The sequence below is a fragment of the Gorilla gorilla genome, chromosome 17 (assembly GCF_029281585.2).
Source record: "Gorilla gorilla gorilla isolate KB3781 chromosome 17, NHGRI_mGorGor1-v2.1_pri, whole genome shotgun sequence".
Taxonomy (NCBI): domain Eukaryota; kingdom Metazoa; phylum Chordata; class Mammalia; order Primates; family Hominidae; genus Gorilla; species Gorilla gorilla.
Genome location: NC_073241.2, coordinates 75,261,095 through 75,285,870, shown reverse-complemented (window position 1 = coordinate 75,285,870; position 24,776 = coordinate 75,261,095). Strand labels below are relative to the sequence as shown.

Genomic DNA, 24,776 nt, shown 5'->3' with positions numbered 1-24,776 from the left:
TTGTTGCCCAGGCTGGAGTGCAAAGGCGTGACCTCGGCTCACCGCAACCTCTGTTTCCCACGTTCAAGCCATTCTCCTGCCTCAGCCTCCCGAGTAGCTGGGATTACAGGCGTGTGACACGATGCCTGGCTAATTTTGTATTTTTAGTAGAGATGGAGTTTCTCCATGTTGGTCAGGCTGGGCTTGAACTCCTGACCTCAGGTGATCAGCCTGCCTCGGCCTCCCAAAGTGCTGGAATTACAGGTGTGAGCCACTGTGCCCAGCCAGTTTGATAAGTTTTGACATGTGTATTACATTCATGAAACCGCCACAATGAAGATAGTGAACATGTTCATTACCCCCCCCCCCCCACCCCGCCAGTTTCCTCATGGCCCTTTGACATCTCTCCCTCCGCATTATACCCTTCCCAGGCAGCCGCTGATCTGCTGTCTCTATAGATTAGTTGCATTTTCTACAATTTGTCAAATTGCAACACAGTAGGTACTTTTGTTTGCTTGGCTTCTTTCTCTTATACTTATTTTGAGATTTATCCATGTCGTTGTATGTATTAATAGTTTATTCTTTTCTATTAGTATTGAGACCAGCCTGGCCAACATGGCAAAACCTCTTCTCCACTAAAAATACAAAAGTTAGCTGGGCATGGTGGCACACACCTGTAATCCCAGCTACATAAAATAGAATAGAACAGTATTCTATTTTATGGACATGTCACTGTTTATCCATATACTTGTTGTTTTGTCTTGTTTTGTTTTGTTTTGAGACAGGGTATCACTCTGTCACCTAGGCTGGAGTGCAGTGGCGCAATCACGGCTCATTGCAACCTCCACCTCCTGGCTCAAGCCATCCTCCTATCTCAGCCTCCTGAGTAGCTGGGACTATAAGCCTGTGCCATCATGCCTGGCTAATTTTTATATTTTTTGTAGAGACGGGGTTTAGCCACATTGCCCAGGCTGGTCTTGAACTCCTGGACTCAAGAGATCCACCTGCCCCGGCCTCCCAAAGTGCTGGGATTACAGGCATGAGCCACCGCACTCAGCCTGGACTTATTAATGAACATTTGGGTTGTTTCAAGTATTTGGCTATTACAAATCGAGCTGCTGTGAACAATCATGTATAAATCTTTATATGGTGGTTTTCTAATTCTATCTACATAATAAAACTGGCATTCTACTCTAAGGAAGTCTCCCCTCCCCACCATGTTAGTGTGGATTCATGGAATCTTATTTTATTTAACGCATTATGGATTCTTATTTTGTTTGACACATTATAATATGTTACCATCTTTTTTTTATTTTTTTATTTTTATTTTTATTTTTTTTTTGAAATGTAGTCTCACTCTGTCACCCAGGCTGGAGTGCAATGGCATGATCTCGGCTCACTGCAACCTCCGCCTCCCAGGTTCAAGTGATTCTCCTGCCTCAGCCTCCCGAGCAGCTGGGATTACAGGTGTGCGCCACCATGCCCAGCTAACTTTTGTATTTTTAGTGGAGAAGAGGTTTTGCCATGTTGGCCAGGCTGGTCTCAAACTCCCGACCTCAAGTGATCTGCCCGCCTTGTCCTCTCAAAATACTGGGATTACAGGCATGAGCCACCATGCCCGACCATTACCATCATTATTAATCTTGATGTCCAAATTGTCCTAGATTTGGACAGTGGGAAGCTCCTTTAAACTGGATCCTATTTCCCTTTGATATATCCTCATCATTCTTTGAGCACTTCCTTGCTAACTGGCATGAAATGTTACAGGCTTAATAGGTAATTTTCCTGCCCCAGTTCTGGAATCCGCTGTTTCTCCAAAGAGTCCTGGTTCCATTAAGCAGAGAATAATATTTAGAAACTAAGATTTGTGCTCTAGGTAAGCACATTGCAATTTGTATGTTTCCAGGATTTCCCAACAGACAGAGCTAGGAAATACATTTATGCGTGATGATACCTCCAATTCCGTTTCAACATCATAGGGTTTATTCTAGCCTTCCTTCACTTGTAGTTTTCATTCCCTTCTAGTAGTGTGCTGGCAGATGTTTAACAACTGGCTCTCCAGTGGATAAAAAGCCTGATAGGCAACGTTTGCCAGCATTCATGGTATAAAAGCTCCCTTCCATGGCCAGTTTCAAGCTAGCAACATGACATTACTGAATGGAGAATTAGAAAGAGATGTGTACAATTGGTTCTCACTAAGTAAGCCAGCTCTAGCATGCCACTGTTCCTTTTTCTATGAGAAACCTGGCTCCCATTATCCACAATAAGCAGTTTCAGAATTGCTAACCACACCATTGTGAAAAACAAGCTAGAATTTCATATTTGTACTTTTTTTTCAATCTTTGGCTAGGAGTACATAGTCAAAATAGTGTGTTCAAAATCACTTAGGTTGGCTGGGCACCGTGGTAGATCATTTACATTTAAAAAGAAATCCCAGAATTTCTGATTTTAACTGGAATTGCTTTAACTTTCTAGATTTATTTGGGTAGAATTGACTCTTTCCATCTTCATCTAGGACTTATTTCTAGGCTGTATGGAGGTCTTCCTCTGTGTTCTTTGGCAATGTTTGGTAGTATTGCTTCAAAAAGACTTATTTCTAGGCTGCTCTGCCTATGGAGTAGACATTCTTTTATTCCTTTACTTTCCTAATAAACTTGTTTTCACTTAAAAAAAGACTTATTTCTAGGCATTTTAAAGATTTTGTTGGCATTTTGAACAGGATCTTTGTATTTTAAATTACATTTTAAAAGGTTACTGTTAACACACAAGAAGGATGTTGCTTTTCTGTATATTTATACTTTGTTCCCAGTTTTTCACTTTAATCTCTGGTTTTCTAAGTAGATACTTGTATTAACAATTTCTGATATTTTTGTCTCTGTCTGTAGTGAGAAGTTGGGAAAGGCATTGCCCAGGAAGTGGAGGGTATTTAGAGGGCCTCAGAGCTGTGCTTACCCTTTTTTTCCTCTAACTTTTTATTGTGGAAGCTTTGAAGACTTCTGGGGACAGTGCCTTTTGCTGTTCTGGTTTTCATGCCCACGTTAGGCGCCTGTTGTGGGGTGGAGTCCTCGGACCAACTGCAACCTTGGCACAAATGTCACAACCAGCTGCTCTGCTTCCTCCTGGAGTGGGGCAGGCCACTGGCTGGGTTTCCAGTGACCTCCAAACACCCTGCCGACTTCTCCAAGGCAGCTCTAGTTTCAGCCTCTGCTGATGGAGAGCTTGGGGGCTTAAGTTCTAGTATTGTGTTGGAAAAGTTTGTGTATTTCCTTCTCTGTCTTGTCTGGGTTGGAACACTGTCTTCTGACCTCTGTCTATCTAGTCCTATCTGCTTTTTCTATTGCAGAAATTCTTACAAATCTCCAGTTTCCTCATTGGGCCCCTCCCTGTTTTCTGTTGTTGCTGTGGATCATGTGTTATTTGAGTGTGGCTTGGGAACAGATGTGTGATAAACAAAAAAGTTCGATTTGTCATTAAGGGATGGAGGTAGGGAGAAAGACTTCAGATTATAAACACAGTATAAGTATATTGTAGAAAGTTTAGAAAACGTAGAAAAGTGCTAAGAAGAAAAATTGCTTTCAGTGTTTGGTACACATTCTTCTAGTTTTTTTTTTTTTCTAATGTGTTCTTGCACATTTTCTCAGGTTCTACTTTAACTTAACTTATTTTGAATCGAGTGAAGTTGCCTTTTTAAACGACCTGCTGACTTGAGAGTAGGGACATTTAGACATGTGAAAATATCAAGTGTGGGTCTAGCCTAGATGACGCCGAGGATTTTTCAGGGTTCTAGGATGCGAGGTGGGCAGATTGTGGGTTTGTGGAATAACACTGATGCAGGAACTGGGGTGGAATTTCATGCTTGTCTGCACTGTCCACTACTATTATTTAAGAAGGTTGAGGGACACAACCATTATAGTGACTTTGACCTTAGGCTTGGGAGAACATGGCTGAACATACTGACATGCTAACAGTCGTTTTCATATCCTTTGCTAAGGTATATCTGACACGTCTCCAACTCCTTCCCAGATGACAACACACACATTTTTGAATAGCCAACAGGCTATGTTTATTTCATCATTGTTTGCTTTCAGTGAAAAAATTCACATGGTCTTCTGACCTCTGTCTGTCTAGTCCTATCTGCTTTTTCTATTGCAGAAATTCTTACAAATCTCCAGTTTCCTCATTGGGCCCCTCCCTGTTTTCTGTTGTTGCTGTGGATCATGTGTTATTTCAGTGTGGCTTGGGAACAGATGTGCAATAAACAAAAAAGTTCGATTTGTCATTAAGGGATGGAGGTAGGGAGAAAGACTTCAGATTATAAACACATCCTTTTTTGCTAACGTGCCTGGTCTTGAAAAATCCAAATGTGTCTTCCTTCATTTTTTTAATTCTTGAAGCAGTTGACAGACTCAAAGCATGTGATCTCCTTTAATCCTTCCAATAATCCCCATTTTACAGTCTAATAAATTAACAGTAAGAGAGATTGAGTCTTTAGCTCAAAGTCACATAGTATGTGAATGGTAGAATTGCCACTCAAACCGAAGTGTAGCATGAAAGCCTGGGTGTGTTCCATCTAGAATTGCAAAGGAAATGGACTAATGGATATAGAGTTAGATGTGGTCCTTGTCCTCAAATAAGGGAAGCTATGTAGTTGAGTGGTTTAAAAATTCAGACTATGGTCTGTTTCAAAATACAGATTTTGAGCCTCAATGGCCTGTCCTTTATAGGAAGATAATAATGATACATATGTCATAGGATTGTGGTAAGGATTCAACAAGATATTCCATGCAAAATACTTGATATGCTATTTGGCATACAGCAAGTACTCAATGTATATTAGACATATATTTGTTTTTGTTTTTGAGGCGCATTCTCGCTCTGTTGTCCAGGCTGGAGTGCAGTGGCGTGATCTCAGCTCACGACAACCTCTGCCTCCCGAGTTTAAGCGATTCTCCTGCCTCAGCCTCCTGAGTAGCTACAGGCTACAGTACTCCTGAGTACTGCAGGCGCGTGCCACCATGCCTGGCTAATTTTTGTATTTGTAGTAGAGACGAGGTTTCACTGTGTTGGCCAGGCTGGTCTCGAACTCCTGACCTTATGATCTGCCCGCCTTGGCCTCCCGAAGTGCTGAGATTACAGGCATGAGCCACCGCACCTAGCCCTGGACATAATGATTAATATTAATTAATAATAATCCATATATGCAGAATTTGATCCGTTTGGTTGTACCTCATAGAGTGGTAAGTAAACAGGAAAGAAAGATCAAGGTTGACAGCATAGGGAGGTAACATGAACTTCGTAGTCTTTATCCCAAGTCTGCTGTTTTATAGCTCTTAATAAATAACTGAGAGATTTGGATAATATTGTTAGTTGAGAATTAAAATTTTTCATAGTGGTTGGAAGCAGTGACAAGGAAAGCGAATAAGGAAAGCTTCCTAGTGCCTTGTTTCCTCCACCTGTAAAACATAGAAAGAGCTCCTGTCTCACTGTGTTTGTGGAACATGTTGTGGTTCTTTAATGCAAAGTGCAGCACACTTATGCACCCTGTGCCCAGGCACCAAACTGCAGCCTTTGTATGAGATGCAAAGTAACTGGCCTCCTCCCTGTTCTAGTGGGGCTCTCTGGGCTTCCAAAAGCCATCATTGCCAACTTGCATGTTTTACTCAAGATTGGAGGTTTTTTAAACAATGAAATGCAAACCATGGAGGGTCTTCTCTGGCCTCTTCTTTGCACTTCTGACAGTCATTCTCTCACCTCCCCATTCTGTAGTGTTCTTTATTTTCACAGGCCTGCATCCTGCTTTCTTCTTCTGATAAGCTCCTCTAGGCAGGAACCATGATGGTTCTTTTAGCCTTTTATATTTTGTATGGCCACAATTGTCAAACTGCATTCCAAGTCACTTGGAAGGTGTATAGAAGGGTAGAGACTGCCATGCCCCACCCCAGGTTCAGAATTAGCAGGGCTGGGGTGGGACTGAGGGGTCTGCATGTTTAACAAGCTGCCTGAGTGATTCTAGCCTGCTGATCCCTGGAGCCCATGTCTATAGAGGCTGTATAGCAGACATCATGAGAGGAGCGGGCTGGAGATGCAGCACAGAACTAGATGTGTGGATGCTCAGCAGTGGGACCCGTAACCCTAATGGTAGCTTTGGAGACTGCGGGTGCTGTTTGCTTCCCCTCTGCTCCTTACACTTCTGCCCAGAGGCCATAGGAGGATAGACGAGGTGAAAAGGAGCATAGAAATAAGTTCTCAGAGGCCCTGCAGCGTGGAATGAGTAGAGGCTTTTCCCCCCACCAAGTTTATGCAGTTATTCCAGAGCCATTTGTTGGAAAGACTACCATTTTCCCATTGAATAGCTTTGGCAACTTTGTTGAAAGTCAGTTGACCATATATAAGTGAGTCTATTTCTGCATTCTATTCTGTTCTGTTGGTCTGTTTGTCTATCCTCAGAAAGGTACATACTGTTTCAATTACCGTAGCTTCAAAAGAAGTTGGTTTTTTGTTGTTGTTGAGGCAGGCGCTTGCTCTGTCATCCAGGTTGGAGTGCAGTGATGCAAAGCTCACTACAGCCTCAACCTCCTGGGCTCAAGTGAGTCTCCTCCTTCAGCCTCCTGAGGAGCTGGGACTATAGGTGTGGGTGTGCACCACCACGCCCGGGTCAAAAAAAGTTTCAAAGTCAGGTGGTATGAGTCCTCCAACTTTGTTTTTCTTTAAAAAAATGTTTTTTTCTTTTGTCTATTCTAGGTCCTTGGTAATTATTTATTTATTTATTTATTTATTTATTTTATTATTGTTATACTTTAAGTTTTAGGGTACATGTGCACAATGTGCAGGTTAGTTACATATGTATACATGTGACATGCTGGTGAGCTGCACCCATTAACTCATCATTTAGCATTAGGTATATCTCCTAAAGCTATCCCTTCCCCCTCCCCCTACCCCACAACAGTCCCCAGAGTGTGATGTTCCCCTTCCTGTGTCCATGTGTTCTCATTGTTCAATTCCCACCTGTGAGTGAGAATATGCGGTGTTTGGTTTTTTGTTCTTGCGATAGTTTACTGAGAATGATGATTTCCAATTTCATCCATGTCCCTACAAAGGACATGAACTAATCATTTTTTATGGCAGCATAGTATTCCATGGTGTATATGTGCCACATTTTCTTAATCCAGTCTATCATTGTTGGACATTTGAGTTGGTTCCAAGTCTTTGCTATTGTGAATAGTGCTGCAATAAACATACGTGTGCATGTGTCTTTATAGCAGCATGATTTATAGTCCTTTGGGTGTATACCCAGTAATGGGATGGCTGGATCAAATGGTATTTCTAGTTCTAGATCCCTTAGGAATCGCCACACTGACTTCCACAAGGGTTGAACTAGTTTACAGTCCCACCAACAGTGTAAAAGTGTTCCTATTTCTCCACATCCTCTCCAGCACCTGTTGTTTCCTGACTTTTTAATGATTGCCATTCTAACTGGTGTGAGATGGTATCTCACTGTGATTTTGATTTGCATTTCTCTGGTGGCCAGTGATGGTGAGCATTTTTTCATGTGTTTTTTGGCTGCATAAATGTCTTCTTTTGAGCAGTGTCTGTTCATGTCCTTCGCCCACTTTTTGATGGGGTTGTTTGTTTTTTTCTTGTAAATTTGTTTGAGTTCATTGTAGATTCTGGATATTAGCCCTTTGTCAGATGAGTAGGTTGCAAAAATTTTCTCCCATTTTGTAGGTTGCCTGTTTGCTCTGATGGTAGTTTGTTTTGCTGTGCAGAAGCTCTTTAGTTTAATTAGATCCCATTTGTCAATTTTGGCTTTTGTTGCCATTGCTTTTGGTGTTTTAGACATGAAGTCCTTGCCCATGCCTATGTCCTGAATGGTAATGCCTAGGTTTTCTTCTAGGGTTTTTATGGTTTTAGGTCTAACATGTAAGTCTTTAATCCATCTTGAATGAATTTTTGTATAAGGTGTAAGGAAGGGATCCAGTTTCAGCTTTCTACGTATGGCTAGCCAGTTTTCCCAGCACCATTTATTAAATAGGGAATCCTTTCCCCATTTCTTGTTTTTCTCAGGTTTGTCAAAGATCAGATAGTTGTAAATATGTGGCGTTATTTCTGAGGGCTCTGTTCTGTTCCATTGATCTATATCTCTGTTTTGGTACCAGTACCATGCTGTTTTGGTTACTGTAGCCTTGTAGTATAGTTTGAAGTCAGGTAGTGTGATGCCTCCAGCTTTGTTCTTTTGGCTTAGGGTTGACTTGGCAATGTGGGCTCTTTTTTGGTTCCATATGAATTTTAAAGTAATTCTTTATAAATTTTAGGCTTGACTTGCAAATTTCTACAGAAAAGACTTTCGGGATTTCGATGGGATTGTGTTGGATCTATAGATCAATTTGGGGAAATTGATATTTTAACAATATTCACTCCTTCAATCCACAAACATGGTATATACCTACCTTTATTTAGGTCTTCTTCCATTTCTTTTAGCTGTACCTTTTGTAATTTTCAGTGAAGAAATCTTGCAAAACTTCTTGTGTTATCCCTGTATAGTTTATCTTTTTAATGCTAATATAAATAAATGTTTACTTTTTTTCTTTCCTTTTTTTCCACTGGTATATAGAAATACAATAGATTTTTGTATATTGACCTTGTGTCCTGCAACTTTGTTAAACTGACTAGTTTTAGTAACTTTTTTGCAAACTTCTTAGAATTTTCTATGTCCATAATCATGTTGTCTACAAATAAGGCAGTTTTACTTTTTCCTTTCCAATATGTATGTTCTTTATTTCTTTTTCTTGCCTAGCACTGGCTAGGTCATTCAGTGTGTTGAATAGAAGTAGTGAGAGCAGACATCCTTGCCTTGTTCCTGATCTTAGGAAGGAAGTATTCTGTGTTTCACCTTAAACAGGCTGTTAGCTGAGGCTTTTTGTAGATACTATTTGTCAGATTGAGGACATTCCATTCTCTTAATGATTTGTTGATTTTCTATTGTGAGGTGGTATTGAAGTCTTTCAAATCCTTTTTCTGCATTGAGATTCCTCTTTTCTTTTCTTTTTTTTTTTTTCATTTTGAGACAGGGGCTCACTCTGTCACCCACGCTGGAGTGCACTGGCATGAACATGGCTCACTGCAGCCTTGATCTCCCAGGCTCAAGCAATCCTTCCGCCTTAGCCTCCCAAGTAGCTGGGACTACAGGCACACCACCATACTTGGCTTTTTTTTTTTTTTTTAAGGAGAGGTGAGGTTTCGCTATGTTGCCCAGGCTGGTCTTGAACTTCTGAGCTCAAGCGATCCTCCCATCTTGGCCTCCCAAAGTGCTGGGATTACAGGCATGAGCCACCACACCTGGCCCCTTTTTCTTAATTAAGGATGAGGAAACTCTTTGAGTGGGAATGCACGGGTGGAACTAGGCCGGAGTTTCCTGGAAACACAAACCAAAACCACAGACCTCCCAGCTGCCAGCCTTTAAAAAACCCAGAATTGCTGCTTCGGAGGAGTGGCTGGACTACAGAGGCAACCAAGAAAGGAAATCCCCAGGAGAAAACAAAGAGTGCTGAAGGCCAAGTTAAAGTGGTGGAGGACTTGTCTGGAAACTCCTGCCTATGTTACTCAGAGAACACGGGTGGTAAGTTGACTGACAAAAATAAGAATAGGAGGGCCAAGAAAAAGGGCTGCACGATGCACCAAGACATCCTCCAATGTCTTTCTCTGGGAAGGGCAAAGACTCCTGTCTACAAACCAGTTTTGACACTGACCATTTGGTACCCATTCATTCATCACTCAGGAATCTGTTTTCATTGTTCTCTTCTAATGCATCTGGCAGCAAGCACAATGGGCCTTTTCATTCTCCAGAATTTTACTGTAGGCCTTTGATGTGAATAATAAGATTTTTTGGGAGGGGATGCAGGGGTAGTTCAAAACTTGAAAGAAGCTGCAAGCACTTGCAGTGGAGTGGGGACAGAAAGGTATTCACAGGCATGATAGCAAACAACAAATTCAGATGCTGGGGACTCTGAGAACCTAGAGAAGGGAGAACTGGGGCTACTCAGGGAAGACTTCAGGAAAACCTGGGAATTGAGGGGCTAGATCTGGATTCAGGAGAGGATAATGTTAGCATCATCTTAGAGCTGCTGCTGAGTGCTGCATTTCAGGGGCAGTTAGATGCCTTCCTGGCTAAGACAGAGGGGTATGTATGGAGGAGGCCAGTGGACAAATGAGGCTTTGGTGGAAGCTGTTTTTTGGGCTTTCTAAGGTCTAAATGTGCTCAAACAACCATCACAAAGCATAGAATTAAACATTTCTAACTTAGATTCATAACTTGTAAAAGTTTTGATGATTTTATAGGTCCATTTGAAAAGTGCAAGGTGAAATGGCTTGTTAGGGTGCCAAGTTGAAATCAGCCCCAGGCCTGGGTCCTGCTAGGTCTTTCTGGGACTGCTGTCTGCTCAACTAGGCCATCATAAGTGGCAGCAAATGGAAGAGAGAAATTCTGCTTCTCCAGTGTCCAGGGCTGGGTAGAGAGGTATCTTTAGAAACCCCTTATCCCATACAGAGCTACACTTCCTTCTGCAAACTGGCGCTGGGAAGAGTTGGTCTGCCTTGGCTGGGATGGGGTGGATGAGTTCAAAACTCCCCAGGGCACATCCAGAGGCCAGCTAACCAACCTCTTAGGGACTATAGTCTGAATCAGACAACCCATTGTATGCATTCGGGGGTAGAAAGGAGGGAACCAGCCTCCTTAGGGGACACTTTGGAGTGTTATTTAGTGGACTGATTTGTTGGTTTGGGGACTTGTTGGCTTGATTTTTAAAATGTACTGCATCTGAGGCTACTGGTTTGGGGGACTTAGCCTGGTCCCTCCAACCTTGGAGAGCACAGTAGAATAAAATATAAATAAACTGCTAATTTAAAAATTTGGCCAGGCGTGGTGGCTCACTCTTGGCACTTTGGGAGGCCAAGGTGGGCAGATTGCTTGAGGTCAGGAGTTCGAGACCAGACTGGGCAACATGGTGAGACCCTCGCCTTTACTAAAAATACAAAAAATAGCTGGGTATGGTGGCATGTCCCTGTAGTCCCAGCTACTCAGGAGGCTGAGGCAGGAGGATCACTTGAGCCCAGGAGGTGGGGTTGCAGTAAGCCAAGATTGTGCCACTGCACTGTAGCCTGGGCGACAGAGTGAGACCCTGTATCAAAAAAGAAAACAAAAAACATAACATATATATATATTCCTTCTCCCATAATTGGGGCCAGTGACCATGGAGAGCATGTTTCATGCTTCCCAGTGGACAGACAGCCCCATTCTCCCACTCCTGAGTCCTGGCTCCTGGCTTCTGGCTCAGAGCTGCTTGTCTTTTGTAGAGATACCCTTGACCCTCAATACCGCTAACTGGTGGCAGGAAGAGCTATCAGGGTCAAGTTCAGTGGCAAGTTTAAGGACAGAGTAAAAATTTTATAGCACCAGGTTACATGGTCCTGTAGCATGAGTCAGTTTCCATCCGGCAGTATGAGGAAGCACATGACAGAAGGCTGGAGTGGGCGCCCAGCTCCTTCTCCCTCTCCTGGCCTGAATTTGGGCTTCAGTAGAGGATCCATAGAGGAACCTCAGCCTAGCCAGCTCCCTCATCCATGTGCCTGTGATTTGTCTGTCACTTCCTGTTTTGTGGCCCTTCAGTCTCATCAATTAAAAAACTCTTTCACACTACATGTGTTCTTACTTCTTCCATTGTTCTTCTCAGCTACCTGTGTCTTGGAGGTAAAGTGTTACCCTACTGAACTTGGGTCTGCTCACTGGGCACAGCAAAGCCCAACACTGACACAAATGTTTGCAGTTACAGAAAGAAAGGCATTTATTGCAGGGCACCAAGCAAGGAAAAGGGGCATGATGGCTTACAAGCAAGGGTTTTTAAAGGCAGGAATGAGGGGGTTTCCAAAGCGAGTTAGGGGCTGAGGAATTTGTGGAACTTCCTTATCCATTTTCTGGTTCCAGTCTGTCGAAGGTCAACATGACTGTGATCAGCATTTGTTATCAGATGAGAGTCCTGGTTTCTGAAAAACAACTCAAGGATGTACGTAAAGATGTTTTTGTTTCTATGGGGAACCAAACATCTTGTGACCCTGACTTACTTGGGTGGCTTGGTTGGTGGATTATTCATTCACATCCCTAATTTCTGGTTGCAGGGCTAGCTAGATACCTGGAATTTTCCTTGAAGGAACTGAAACATGTTCCTTCATCTCCAGGGTGGGGGTGGAGAAGCCTGACAGGCTCCTAAGCGGGTCCCTGCGCCATCTCAAAGTGAGTCAGCAACGTTCCATGGCCAGCTTCCCACCTCTTTTGTCCTATCTTCTCTCCGGCCTTGGGGGCTGCCTTCCGTTCCTGGTCTGAAGCCATGTTGTCTTTCCCCCAGAGTGCAGACATCCTCAGCACCATCGGCTATGACAACATTATCCAACATCTGAACAATGGCCGCAAGAACTGCAAAGAGTTTGAAGACTTTCTAAAAGAAAGGTACGATGATGCTCTGTCCTCTCTGAAGAGGGTGGGCCAAGATGTCTCCACACAGACAAGGAACAATTTCCTATTTTTCATTTGTGTTTAATGGTTCTGAAGACCCTCTCTCTGCTCTAGGTTATGGAATGATACCTGAGAAGTACATGATACTTCTGTCCTAAAGTTCTTAGAAACAAGTTTGACACATAAGATTTATGATGAAACTGCGAACGAATTATAGTAAGAAAAGAAATATACTTAGTACTGTGGTACAAATAACATTGAAAGACCCCATGATGTAGCTTTTAGACTGCTGAGGAAGAGACTGCTGAGGATTGGCAAAGAAGGAAAGGAGAGGGAAGGAAAAAGGAAGGAGAGAGGGAGGGAGGGAAAGAAAGCAGGAAATAAAATAGAGGACGGGGTGGCTTCATGGAGGAGTAGGTCCTTGTGGTGGCCCTCAGAGGGTGAGGTGGATTTGACAGGTGAAGAAGTACCTGGATATCTGGGAGAACAGCAGGCTTGAGGTGGGAATCAGATGGCCCACGTGGTTAGAGGGAGGCAGAGTGCAGCTCAGAGACCAGGAGGATGAGGAGCTGTGGGAAAGCTGTGAAGCCGATCATGATGCTCCTGGGGGTGGCAGGGCATGGTAGTCCATGGGGAACTGGCATGGTTTAGAGGATTTTCTTTTCTTCTGTTTAAAAATGGATAAGATTTTAAAAAAAACAAAACTTAGTTTTGTGGAAACTTATTGATCTAGAATATTCCATTTTACAGAGGTTCTGGATGAAAGAATATGTTAAGAGGATTTGGGGCCAAAGATCAGGATCCTTGCCAAGATTCAAATTAATGAACAGGTTCTATTTGTAAGGCAGTAAGTGAAAGGCTCAGAACCCAGAGATACAGACATCAAAGCATTTTCGGTCAACTCTCTCACTTTCTACTCAAGAGAAAATTAGGTAACGATCAAACTTACTCACACTGGTTGCCCAGCCCTTGGGTGGTGAGGTCTGTCTCCTTGAGCCATCCCAAAGGTCTGGAGGACCTGGAGGCCTGAGGACGGGTGAACCAAGAGAGGCTCGGCTACTGTCAGCGCTGTGGAGCTGGCTGCTGCTCCTCCCCCTTTAAGGGAGCAGTTCCCTTCTTTTCTACCCAAGATGGTTGACAGTGTTGACACCCAGTTAAAAAGTGTGCCTTTCTTTTTACAAACACTGGCAGTGGGCTTCCTCCTTCCTTCAACAGTACTAGGACAAAGAGTTTCATGAGCATGAAGGATGTAGAGATTGCAGAAGACTCTGCTTTTTTCTGTTCCTCCCCCAGTTATGGCTTCTATAAATTTCCTCCTGGGAATGAAATGGCCTTGGAATACATCTGCAGAGGAAGGAAGTGTCTGTCGGCTCAGGACCCCAGGCACTGACTGCCTGGGGGACCATCCAAGGGTCCCCTGATGCAGTGGGGTTTGTCTAAATCAGTGGCTTCCATACTTTTTTGAATGTGACCCTCAAAAAAAATGTATTTTACACAGCCACCCAGTACACACATGCATAAACAAAACAATGAAACAGGACTACCCTGTTAATTTATCCAATTGTATTTAATTTAAAAATGCTAGTCTTCCAGCTATTCAGGAGGCTGAGGTCGGGGGATCACTTAGCCCAGGAGTTCAAGGTTGCAGTGAGCTCTGATTGCACCACTGCACTCTAGCCTGGGTGACAGAGTGAGATCCTGTCTTTCAAAAAAAAATTGCTGGTCATAATCCACTGAATTGATTTATGGCTCACAAATGGGTCGTGACCCACAGTTGAAAAACGCTAGTCCAAATAGGATCACAAAGCTAAGATCTCGCTTTTAAAAACAATTCACAAAAATACATAAGAGTAGGAAATAAATGGAGAATAAAAATTATTGATTATTTATATTGTATTTCTAGTATATGTTCTCTTTTCTCCCATGGGTTTTATAGCAAAAGAAGTCAGTCTTGTGTTTTCCAATTCTGGGGAAGAATCTGCAGGCATTAGATCAGAGTGTCAGATAGGCATGCCCTGGGCGTGGAGATGCAGCCCCTGAGCGTGTGGCCTGCTTGGCTTTGGGCCTCTGTTCCTGGTGGCACGCTTGCAGGAAGGAAGCTGCTGTCATTGAGCCTGTGTGTTTGTTCCTCCAGTGTGTCCTGTTCAAGGGTAATTCATGTGCAGAAGGACAGTCCAGGCGTGGGGATCCAGCTTTCCTCTTGTTCGGGTGGGTGCAGGATGCTTGTGGGAACTGGGACTAAGTTGGCTGCATTTGTGCCATCATCTAATATGACTGAAACATCCTCCTTGAGTCTTAAACATTATTTGACTGAGCTGTCATAAATTACACGTAGAGGCCGGGCGTGGTGGCTCACACCTGTAATCCCAGCACTTTGGGAGGCCGAGGCGGGCAGATCACCTGAGGTCGAGAGTTCGAGACCAGCCTGACCAACATGGAGAAACCCCATCTCTACTAAAAATACAAAATTAGCTGGGCGTGGTGTAGCTGTAACCCCAGCTACTCGGGAGGCTGAGGCAGGAGAATTACTTGAACCCGGGAGGCGGATGTTGCAGTGAGCTGAGATCTCGCCATTGCACTCCCGCCTGGGCAACAAGAGTGAAACTCCGTCTCAAAACAAAAACAAAAAACAAACAAACAAAAATTACATGTACAACTCTGGAATATTTGTGGTTCTTAGAGACAAGAGGCAAACACACACAAATACAGGGGCAAAGATAACAGACTGTTATATGTAATAATTATTTTTGAACAACCACCTCTTGTCCAATGTCATACATTATTTATTATTTTGAGTTTATCAAGTTTAATACACATACATTTATACCACTTTTACATGGTACATGCTAAACATGCCCTATATCTAATGGGGTACTTTTAAGACTTTCCAGAAGTGTCAGAGTCCTACCATGGGCCTCTTGAATTTCTGTCAGTTTAACCTACCCAGAAAGTGGCAAGGGGAAGGGGGAGATACTATACTTCCTAGTGAGCTCCCCAGCCCTGCTCTTCCCTGGATGGAACCCAGCACTGCACCCCTCCATGCCACATTTTGCCTCCATTACCGAAACTAGGAAATATCCTTTTCATTGGTTGTACCCAGGCGGATTGCAGTAAATTCATCTGCACTGATGTGGGGTTGGACAGAATGATCACCCCAGTGCAAGGAGCCGCTCCGTGTGCTGCTCTGGAAGGGCAGGGAGGCTGCCTTTCTTGCCACCCATAGGGCAGATTCTTGCATCCAGGGTAGACATATAAAAATAAGGTTAGCTCAGAGGGTAGCTAGAGGTGGTTAAATGAGATTATATAATAGCTGCTGTTTATTGAAGGCTTGCTAGATACATAGGGCAGATTCCAAGGTCCAACTTTCCTAGGTTTCAAACCATATTACCCCTTATTAGCTGTCTGACCTTAGGCAAATGCCATAATCTCCCTGAACCTCAGTTTCTTCAATTGTAACATAAGGATGAGAACAGTTATTGTAACAACTGTTACAATAATAATTAATAATTGTTAATAATTGTTACAATAATTGTTTATAACTACTACATTGTTACAATAATTGTTCATAACTACTACAATTAATTGTTACAATTAATATTATAACATATTAACAATTAATATTATAATATTATTAAATAAAATGATATTAATTAAATTTAATATGGATAATATATAATAAATAATACTGTAAGTAACAAAACACAGTAACAAACACTCCATCAGTAAATTGTAAATTTATCTAGTTTACCCTTCTCTCAGCTGGAAAAGCACAACAATAATAGAGGTGATGCTGGCAACCACAGCCAACATCTGAATAGCTACATAATATAACAACAACATTGAGGCTTACACATCCCTTTGGCACTTATGTTGGCTGCATGAGGTTTCTTGGCACAGAAGTGTAGCTTTGTAGATGAGGTTTAAGTAATTTACCAGGGGAATCTAGAAAGTGACAGAACCCAGAATGGCTCCGGGGGCTGGTGAGGATGGGGGTCTCATACAACCCCTGTGTTTGACTCATCAACACTGGCAAAAAGGCTGGTGGCTATCTAGGGAGATGGGCTAGTTCCCAGCACAGACACACTCTCCCTTTCTTTACTGTCTGTTTATACAATCTCACTCATTATACCCATTCTCTCTATTTCAGCCAGATGGGTTTATTGGTGAGCACGCTTTGGATGTCTCTGCCTGTACGTCTTTACTTCAGTATTTCCCCACCTAGAAAGTCCTCCTTTTTCCTTGATGCCTAAGTAAATTCTCCCCATCCTTCCAAGTCCAGGTCAAATTTTCCTCTTCTTTTATTTCTCTCTCTCTTTTTTTTTTTTTTAAGACAGAGTCTCACTCTGTCATCCAGGCTAGAGTACAGTGGTGCGATCTCAGCTCACTTCAACCTCCATCTCCCGGGTTCAGACAATTCTCACACCTAAGCCTCCCGAGTAGCTGGGATTACAGGCATGTACCACTACCCCAGCTAATTTTTGTAATTTTAGTAAAGATGGGGTTTTTCCTGGCCACAGGCTGGTCTTGAACTCTTGGTCTCAAGTGATCCAGCCCAACTCAGCCTCCCAAGGTGCTGGGATTACAGGTGTGAGCCACCATGCCCGACCTTATTTCTCTTTAAAGGAAACATTCTACATAGGACTTTAGTCTGAAGTCTTTCAGCTGGTTAACAATTGAAATGAAGCCATCTTGTCACTGGTAGCCCAAGCCCATGGACTCTCCCACCCTCAGATCCCCAGATGTGGCGAAATATTATATAATGAGCTCCTGATATGAGCAGAAAATGAGAACTATAAAAATAGGGTTAATCATACCTTAGAGGGTAGCTAGAGATGATTAAATGAGATTATATTAATAGCTGCTGTTTATTGAAGGCTTACTCTATGCAAGCTACAGTGTGTTTTGTATATATTATTTAATTCTCATAAAAACTCTGTATGGTAAGTTTTCTCATCCTTATGTTATAATTGAAGAAATTGAGGTTCAGAGAGGCTATGGAACTTGCCTAAGTTCAGACAGCTAATAAGCGGTAGATATGGTTTCAAACCTAGAAAATTTGGGCCCTGGAATCTGCTATTAACCAGTACACTGTGCCCAGTACAGTAGCTGGTACACAATATATAGTGGGTAAATGGTACCCACTGATCTTAGGCAAGTTCCACAACCATTACTAATATTGTTATATTAAGTGTAGAAGGCAAGTAAGGAATATATCATTGGCTTCCTTTTACAGATAAGAACACTGAAGTTTAGTGGGCTTTAAATGACTTGCCCGAGATTACAATATGAGTAAGTAGTAAAGCTGGGATTCCTGCTGACTTCCTGTCTGATGGTTTTTCCACTTTACTTAATGGTCTCTTGAGAAAGTTGGGTGTATTCTCCGAAGAAGAACAGGAACTTGGCAGCCAAGTCAGTTCCCTTAATTGTGTGCTGCAATAGGATCCTGAGTAGGGAGGAGGGAAGCATGCTTGTGGAACACCTTTATGCCCAGAATTCTTTACCATTTGTAGATTAGCAGCTATACCTATACTCTAGGGGATCCACAGCCCCGGTGCCTCAGGACCCTGTACTCTTCCCCATAAGCTCCTGTACGTCCCATGGTCAACCTGCCCTGGCTACAGCTCTGTTTCCGGGACCCTCCCTGTGGTCAGCTATGTCTCAGGACAGCCTTAAGAAGGACAGATTGCCAGGGTGGGAATGACAGATTCCTTCGTGCATTAGCTGGTCAAGTTGTCAAGCCATTATGTACCATATTAGTTTTTTAGGACTGTTGGGACAAATTGCCTCTAACTGAATGGCTTTAAATAACAGAATTTATTCTCTCACAAGTCCATAGGCCAGAAGTCCCAAATCAAGATGTTGGCAGAATCATGCTGTCTTGAAGACTTTATTGGAGAAGGTGTCCCATTCCTTTCTCTTGGTTTTTGGTGTCATCAGCAATCCTTGGCATGTCCTGGCTTGCAGCTGTGTAACTCCCATCTCTTCCTCTATCATCCTGTGGTGTTGTTCCCCTATGTCTTCACATTGTCTTTTTTTTTTTTTTTTTGAGTTGGAGTCTCACTCTGTCCCCCAGGCTGGAGTTCAGTGGCATGATCTCAGCTCACTGCAACCTCCACCTCCCAGGTTCAAGCGATTCTCCTGCCTCAGCCTCCTAAGTACCTGGGACTACAGACGTGCACCACTACACCCAGCTAATTTTTGTACTTTTAGTAAAGATCGGGTTTCACCATGTTGACCAGGCTGGTCTTGAACTCCTCACCTCAGCTGATCCACCTGCCTTGGCCTCCCAAAGTGCTGGGATTATAGGTGTGAGCTACCATGCCCAGCCCACATTGTCTTCTTATAAGGACACTAGTCGTATTGGATTAAGAGGCCACCCTACTCCAGCATGACCTTATCTCAACAATTACGTCTGCAATGACCCTATTTCCAAATAAGGTCACAGTCTAAGATGCTGGGGGTTGAGACTGCAATCTATTTTGCGGGAGGAACACCTGTGCCCAAAAGAATGTACTGGAAGCTGAGAGCATCATGGGAAATAGAGTATCGGGATGGGAGTTTAGACACCTGGGCGGCCTTCTAATCCTGGCTTCCTCACTAGCCAGTGCTGATATTATTCAAGGCCCTAGACCTTTCTAGGTTCCAGTTTCGTTAGCCGTAAAATTTGGATCGTATGAGATGTTCTGTGAGAGCCCCTTGGATCTAATAACATGGGTCTTCCCAAGGAACTTATCATTCAGTTGAGGTGCTGTGAATGGCATATACAGTAAAATTGAGCAAAATATGTAAGTGTTAGGTTTTATGGCAAAAGGATTTCATCTTTTCAGTTCACTCTGATTTTGGGGCAACCTGGAGCACTAGATTGAGGATCATCCTGAGGCTGCTTTCAGACCTGATGGAAAAGGCCATATCTGATGATGTTTGTCATGGGTTGTTTTTCTTTTCTTTTCTTTTTTTTTTTTTTTTTTTTTTTTGACACAGAGTTTTGCTCTTATTGCCTAAGCTAGAGTGCAATGGCATGATCTCGGCTCACTGCAACCTCTGCCTCCTGGGTTCAAGTGATTCTCCTGCTTCAGCCTCCTGAGTAGCTGGGATGACAGGTGCACGCTACCGTACCAGCTAATTTTTTGTATTTTTAGTAGAAATGGGGTTTCACCGTGTTAGCCAGGGTAGTCTCGAACTCTTGACCTCAGGTGATCTGCCCACCTCAGCCTCCCAAAGTGCTGGGATTACAGATGTGAGCCACGGCACCCAGCCTGTCATGGGTTGCTGAAGGGAAAATGGCACATGGATTATTCCTGGTCTGGGAATTTGGATAGAAGCGAGGTCAAAGGGAGTTGGGGTTTTTAAGGAGAGTTTTGTGAAGCGTAGCCAGCTAAGTGCAAGAGGTGTGGTATTGCCTCTTCTGTTTCCTGTACTATTTTGTACATTTTCATCTGGCCCTTGTTACATGGTAGTAAACTAAAATATTGGTTTGCATCTCTCTCCTCTGCTAGATTATGAGCACCACTAGGCAGGTCTCATATTTCAGTCATCTCTGTGTTCTTAGCACCTAGTACGATGCCTGGCACATGGTGGATGTTCAGTAAATGACAAATTGATGATCAGAGGAGACAGAAAAATTCAGATAGGTAGTAGGAGGGTGATCTAGTTAAAGGCCTACTTATTCAAGCGTGATTTATGTGATGTTCTAGTAATTCCTTCATTGCCTGCCTGGACCCATTGCTTCCCATTTACTGGGGAAATACCCTCTCAACCTCAGTGGTTGTTCCCTGGTTTTATGAGGCTGAGATTCTAGTTTCACTTCCATTAAAGCTCCTTCTTTTCTCCAAAAAGCACACCATGACGCTTGCTGGAACTCATTACTTCCCGGGTTCTAGGAGAACATCTTGTTTCATGGGGAACAAGATGTGGCCTATGGTATGTTTAGATTCACGATGTCTTCCTCTTACAAGAAAGAAACTGAGTGAGTGACTTCTTGTCTTGGAAACAACAAAAGAGTCTAAAGAAATCTTAATGGATATAATTCTGAGGCTAAAAGGATAAAATGCCTGTATATTATATATTTTTAAAAATGAAAATGGACTGAACATCTTTTTACATGTAAAAATATTAAATGTTCATTGTAGCATGTTATAAATTTTTATATAGATATAGTGAACAGAGATTCAGAAAGTTAGAAACAGTTACTAGGGAGTTAAGATGCATCTTTTTCTATAACTAGAGTCAGCTTCAGGTGCACTTTACATTGTCAGGAGCTGGAAAAACTTTAGAAGTAGAGTCGAAGAATAGAGGCCTGAGAAGAAACAGGTTTCTTGCTCAAACTGTAGTACTGAGTACTGTCTAAGACCAGAAAGGCATGAAGGAGAAATCACTTGCGTGGTCTCAGAGCAAGTAGATAGGGCTGCCCACAGTACCAGGAGCAAGATGAAGCCAAATCACATAACAGCCATGCAAATGCACCTCCACCAAAAAAGGAGAGAAGGAAGGAATGAAGAAAGATATCAAGGCAAAAGCAACAAAGAACCAGAGCCCATAACTCAAGAACAAAGCCAATCCAACATCTGGATAACTGATCCCAAGCAGAAAATTTACCCAAAGGAATAGTGGAAGTATTCAGAGATATAATACAGGAAAAATGTCATGAAAGGAAGGACTAAATAGATCTGAAGGGCACACTATGAACCAGGAAACTCTGATACACAGTAATCAATACTGATTATGATTACATATGGATCAATGTTAACACACATCCTGGCTAAGTTATTGAATTAAATAAAGAATTCTTCAAATATCGAGGAAGGAAAAAACAAGTTGTCTATACAGAAATAATCAGGGGAAATTTGGGATGGCCCCAGGCTTCTGTACAATGACAGAAGCCAGTGGAACAAGTTCAGCCAAGTTCTGAGGAAATATTTAAGAACATTCGTTACACCAGTGAGGTTGTCAGTCCAATATAAAGTCCACAGGTAAATAGTCTCAAATATGAAAGAACTCAGGGAATACCAACCCCCTTCCTACCCTTGAACTATTTTGGCAAAAGATTATGTAGTGATAAAATTTAGTCAAGCAAGAAATGAATCCAAATTAAAATCTTCAGGATGAATAATTATGGTAACAGGACAATTATTGAGCCTCAAATTCATTGTAATAAATAGTTCAGACTAAATAACTGGGGGAAATATGATTGGAGAACAGAATATGTTATACACAAATGAAACAAAATGTAAACAATATTGAGGAGGTGGAAGTACAACAATGTTCATTATCTAACACTTCCGGCATGCTGTCAAACATCTAAAAATGGTCAAAAACAGAAACAAATTGTTAAAATGTTTTAATATCTCTATCCTCTTACTTTTTTTTTTCAAACAAAAGCTGCCACATGTTTATTAAGACATTACTAGTTCTTAAACACAGCTGGCTCTATAAGTCATTTTCCGTATATTATCACACATTCGGGAAAGTTTCTGAGACGATATATCAAGACAGGCTTCTCTTGTGACTCAACTGGACTTCAAATAGTCTGTTTAGAAGTCTGAGTAATGGTGCAACCTATAATCAGGGCCTTGCCCTTTCCTTTCTTTCTTTTTCTTTTCTTTCTTTTTTTTTTTTTTTGAGTCGGAGTCTTGTTCTTGTCACGGAGGCTGGAGTGCAATGGTGCAATCTCAGCTCACCACAACCTCTGCCTCCTGGGTTCAGGTGATTCTCCTGCCTCAGCCTCCTAAGTAGCTGGGATTACAGGCACCTGCCACCACACCCGGCCAATTTTATATTTTTATTAGAGATGGGGTTTCTCCATGTTGGTCAGGCTGGTCTTGAACTCCCAACCTCAGGTGATCCACCCGCCTTGGCCTCCCAAAGTTCTGAGATTACAGGTGTGAGCCACCGCGCCCAGCCGGCCTTGCCCTTTTCATTCCCCAAGGCAAAGTATTCACCTCTGAGAGAAAATTCCACGGCGTAAACATGAGAAATAGTTTTCTTTTTAATGACTGGGAAGTTTGAAATACTGTACAGGAAGGAAGATGAACCAATGACTGCTTCTTTCATTTTTCCTGAAGCAATTGCCAATATTTCTGTAGTAGGATTGAATGTCAGAGAATTAACACCTGTAACCAAGTTCATTATAGCTTTCATTGGCTTTGGGTTTGTTCCTTCGAGACAAGAATCTTGATTATTTATATTTACTACTCCGCAATTAGAACCACAAGCAACTGTCCATTCCTAGATGTGGCAATGCTTAATCCATATAAACTGCCTTAATCAACAAATCTGTTAAGGCACCTCCTTGAGTTCACATCCCAAACATAAACTTCTCCATCCCCGAAGAGGCATATACTTTCTTACTATCTGAAGAGAACGTGGATGCTGCAACCCTTCCATTAATTTTCATGCTTCCAATCAGTTCTTTGGTCTTCATCGATAGCAAATGCAAATACCCAGCAATGCCATTTATGAGCAAGAAGGACCCATCTGGGGAGACATCTTCAAAGCTCCTCACTATCTTCTTTCAAACCTCTCACTTGATGCACAGGAATTAATTTCCAGCTAGCATGTCATAGACATAAAAAACCTTGCTGTGAGTACTCACGGCTAAAACTTCTTCCCCATTAGCACTAAAACAAGCCTTAAAGTTTGGAAACCTTTCCAAACAGGTGCTCTGGATTTTAGGATTTGTTCTTCCATCAACCTGAAATAGTGATATAGGTTATCTAATCCAGCGACCATCACCATCTGTGCACAAGGACGGAACTGCACAGATGAGATCTGAGCAGCAGAAGGACGTTCAGCATTAGCGTGCTGGCAGTTCTTCATCTTCAGGATTCCTCTTGGAAGAGAAGTTGATGTGGATATGAAATTCCCAGTCCTTTGCAACAAAGCATCTTCATCCTCTTCACTTTCATCATCTGAAGTTGTTTTCCGCTTATTAGTCTCTGCCCAGGCAGGTACTCCTCCCACGGCATGCTGGAATTCTTCTTAAAGTCGCTTCTTAAGTTTGTCTTTCTAAAGTTTACTTTCACTAGCATTTTTCATCATTATCTTTCCGAAACCGATTGTTCATCATGTCAACCATTTCCTCATCTTCATCTTCTTCATCCACCCAAACTGGCTTCTTTTGAGGTGCACAATTACCTTTTGCCTCATAGTCCGCTTCTGAGTCTCCCAAGTCTTCATGTCCTTGAACCCGCGGACCCCGCAGACGCCGCAGCAGCGTGTCCTCGTCGTCCTCGACGTCGCCGAAGACCACCAGCTCCTCCAGGCACCACTCCACGGCCGGTTTGTCTTCTCCAGCGTCAGGCGGTTCCGCTGCCGGAGCCTTCTCTCCTCTTCCCTCGCCGCGCTTGGCCTGGCCGGCGGTTTTCGCTGGGATGAAGCGGCAGCCTTTTGGGGCGGCCCGCCCAGCCCCGCTCCGGCTTTCCAGTCCGCCCTCGTTCCGGGCTAACGCTTCGGCTTCGCTCCGGTTCTACTGTGCAGTTTCATTCGGCTCCTCAGTTCCCGCGGCATCGTTAGGTTTGAGGAGAAACGCAGGCGCTCGCGTGAAACCTCGCTGCGCATGCGCGCCTCTTTTCTTTTCGAGACACTGTCTCACTCTGTCGCCCGGGCTGGAGTGCAATGGCGCGATCTTGGCTCACTGCAACCTCCGCCTCCCGGGTTCAAGCGATTCTTCTGCCTCAGCCTCTTGAGTAGCTGGGATTACAGGCACGCGCCACCACTCCTGGCTAATTTTTATATTTTTAGTAGAGATGGGGTTTCACCATGTTGGCCAGACTGGTCTCAAACTCCTGTCTTCAACTGATCCGCCTGCCTTGGCCTCCCAAAGTGCTGTGATTACAGACGTGAGCCACCGTGCCCAGCCCTCTTACTTATTTTCATTAACTTTTTTTTTAACCTCAGAAAGATCTTTGAGGATCTAATTTTTCCTATGGTAAAGAGACTATTATTTCAATTTTAGTAATTCTTTCAGCTTCACTTCAGTTTTTTTTCTTCTGTGAAATTAAAATCAGATTAAAATTTCAATTTTTATTTACTTATTTTATTTTATTTTATACAGGGTCTTACTTTGTCATCCATGCTGGAGTGCAGTGGCGCAGTCACGGTTCACTGCAGCCTCAAACTCCCAGGCTCAAGTGATCCTCCTACCTCCGCCTCCTGAGTAGCAGGGACTACAGATGTGTGCCACCACACCCAGCTAATTTTTGTATTTTTTTGTAGAGACAGGGTTTCCCATGCTGCCTAGGCTGGTCTCAAACCCTTGGGCTCAATCGATCCGCCCACCTTGGCCTCCCAAAGTGCT

General features: G+C 42.9%; 1 protein-coding gene and 1 pseudogene across 2 annotated transcripts in view; one reads left to right on the top strand and one right to left on the bottom strand.

Moving 5' to 3' along the window:
• Positions 1 to 24,776, top strand: part of PSTPIP2 (proline-serine-threonine phosphatase interacting protein 2) — a 93,308-nt gene that overhangs the window by 24,676 nt on the left and 43,856 nt on the right. Inside the window, exons 1-2 of one of the 2 annotated variants that reach the window (XM_055368148.2) lie at positions 11,962 to 12,035; positions 12,375 to 12,475. In XM_055368148.2, coding sequence (XP_055224123.1) covers positions 11,973 to 12,035; positions 12,375 to 12,475 — 164 coding nt within the window. In that variant the 5' untranslated portion in view covers positions 11,962 to 11,972. Of the gene's footprint in view, positions 1 to 11,961; positions 12,036 to 12,374; positions 12,476 to 24,776 lie in introns of those variants that run through there. The other variant, XM_019013830.4, reaches the window with a different exon arrangement.
• LOC101129162 (U3 small nucleolar RNA-associated protein 18 homolog) lies at positions 21,804 to 23,986 on the bottom strand (annotated as a pseudogene).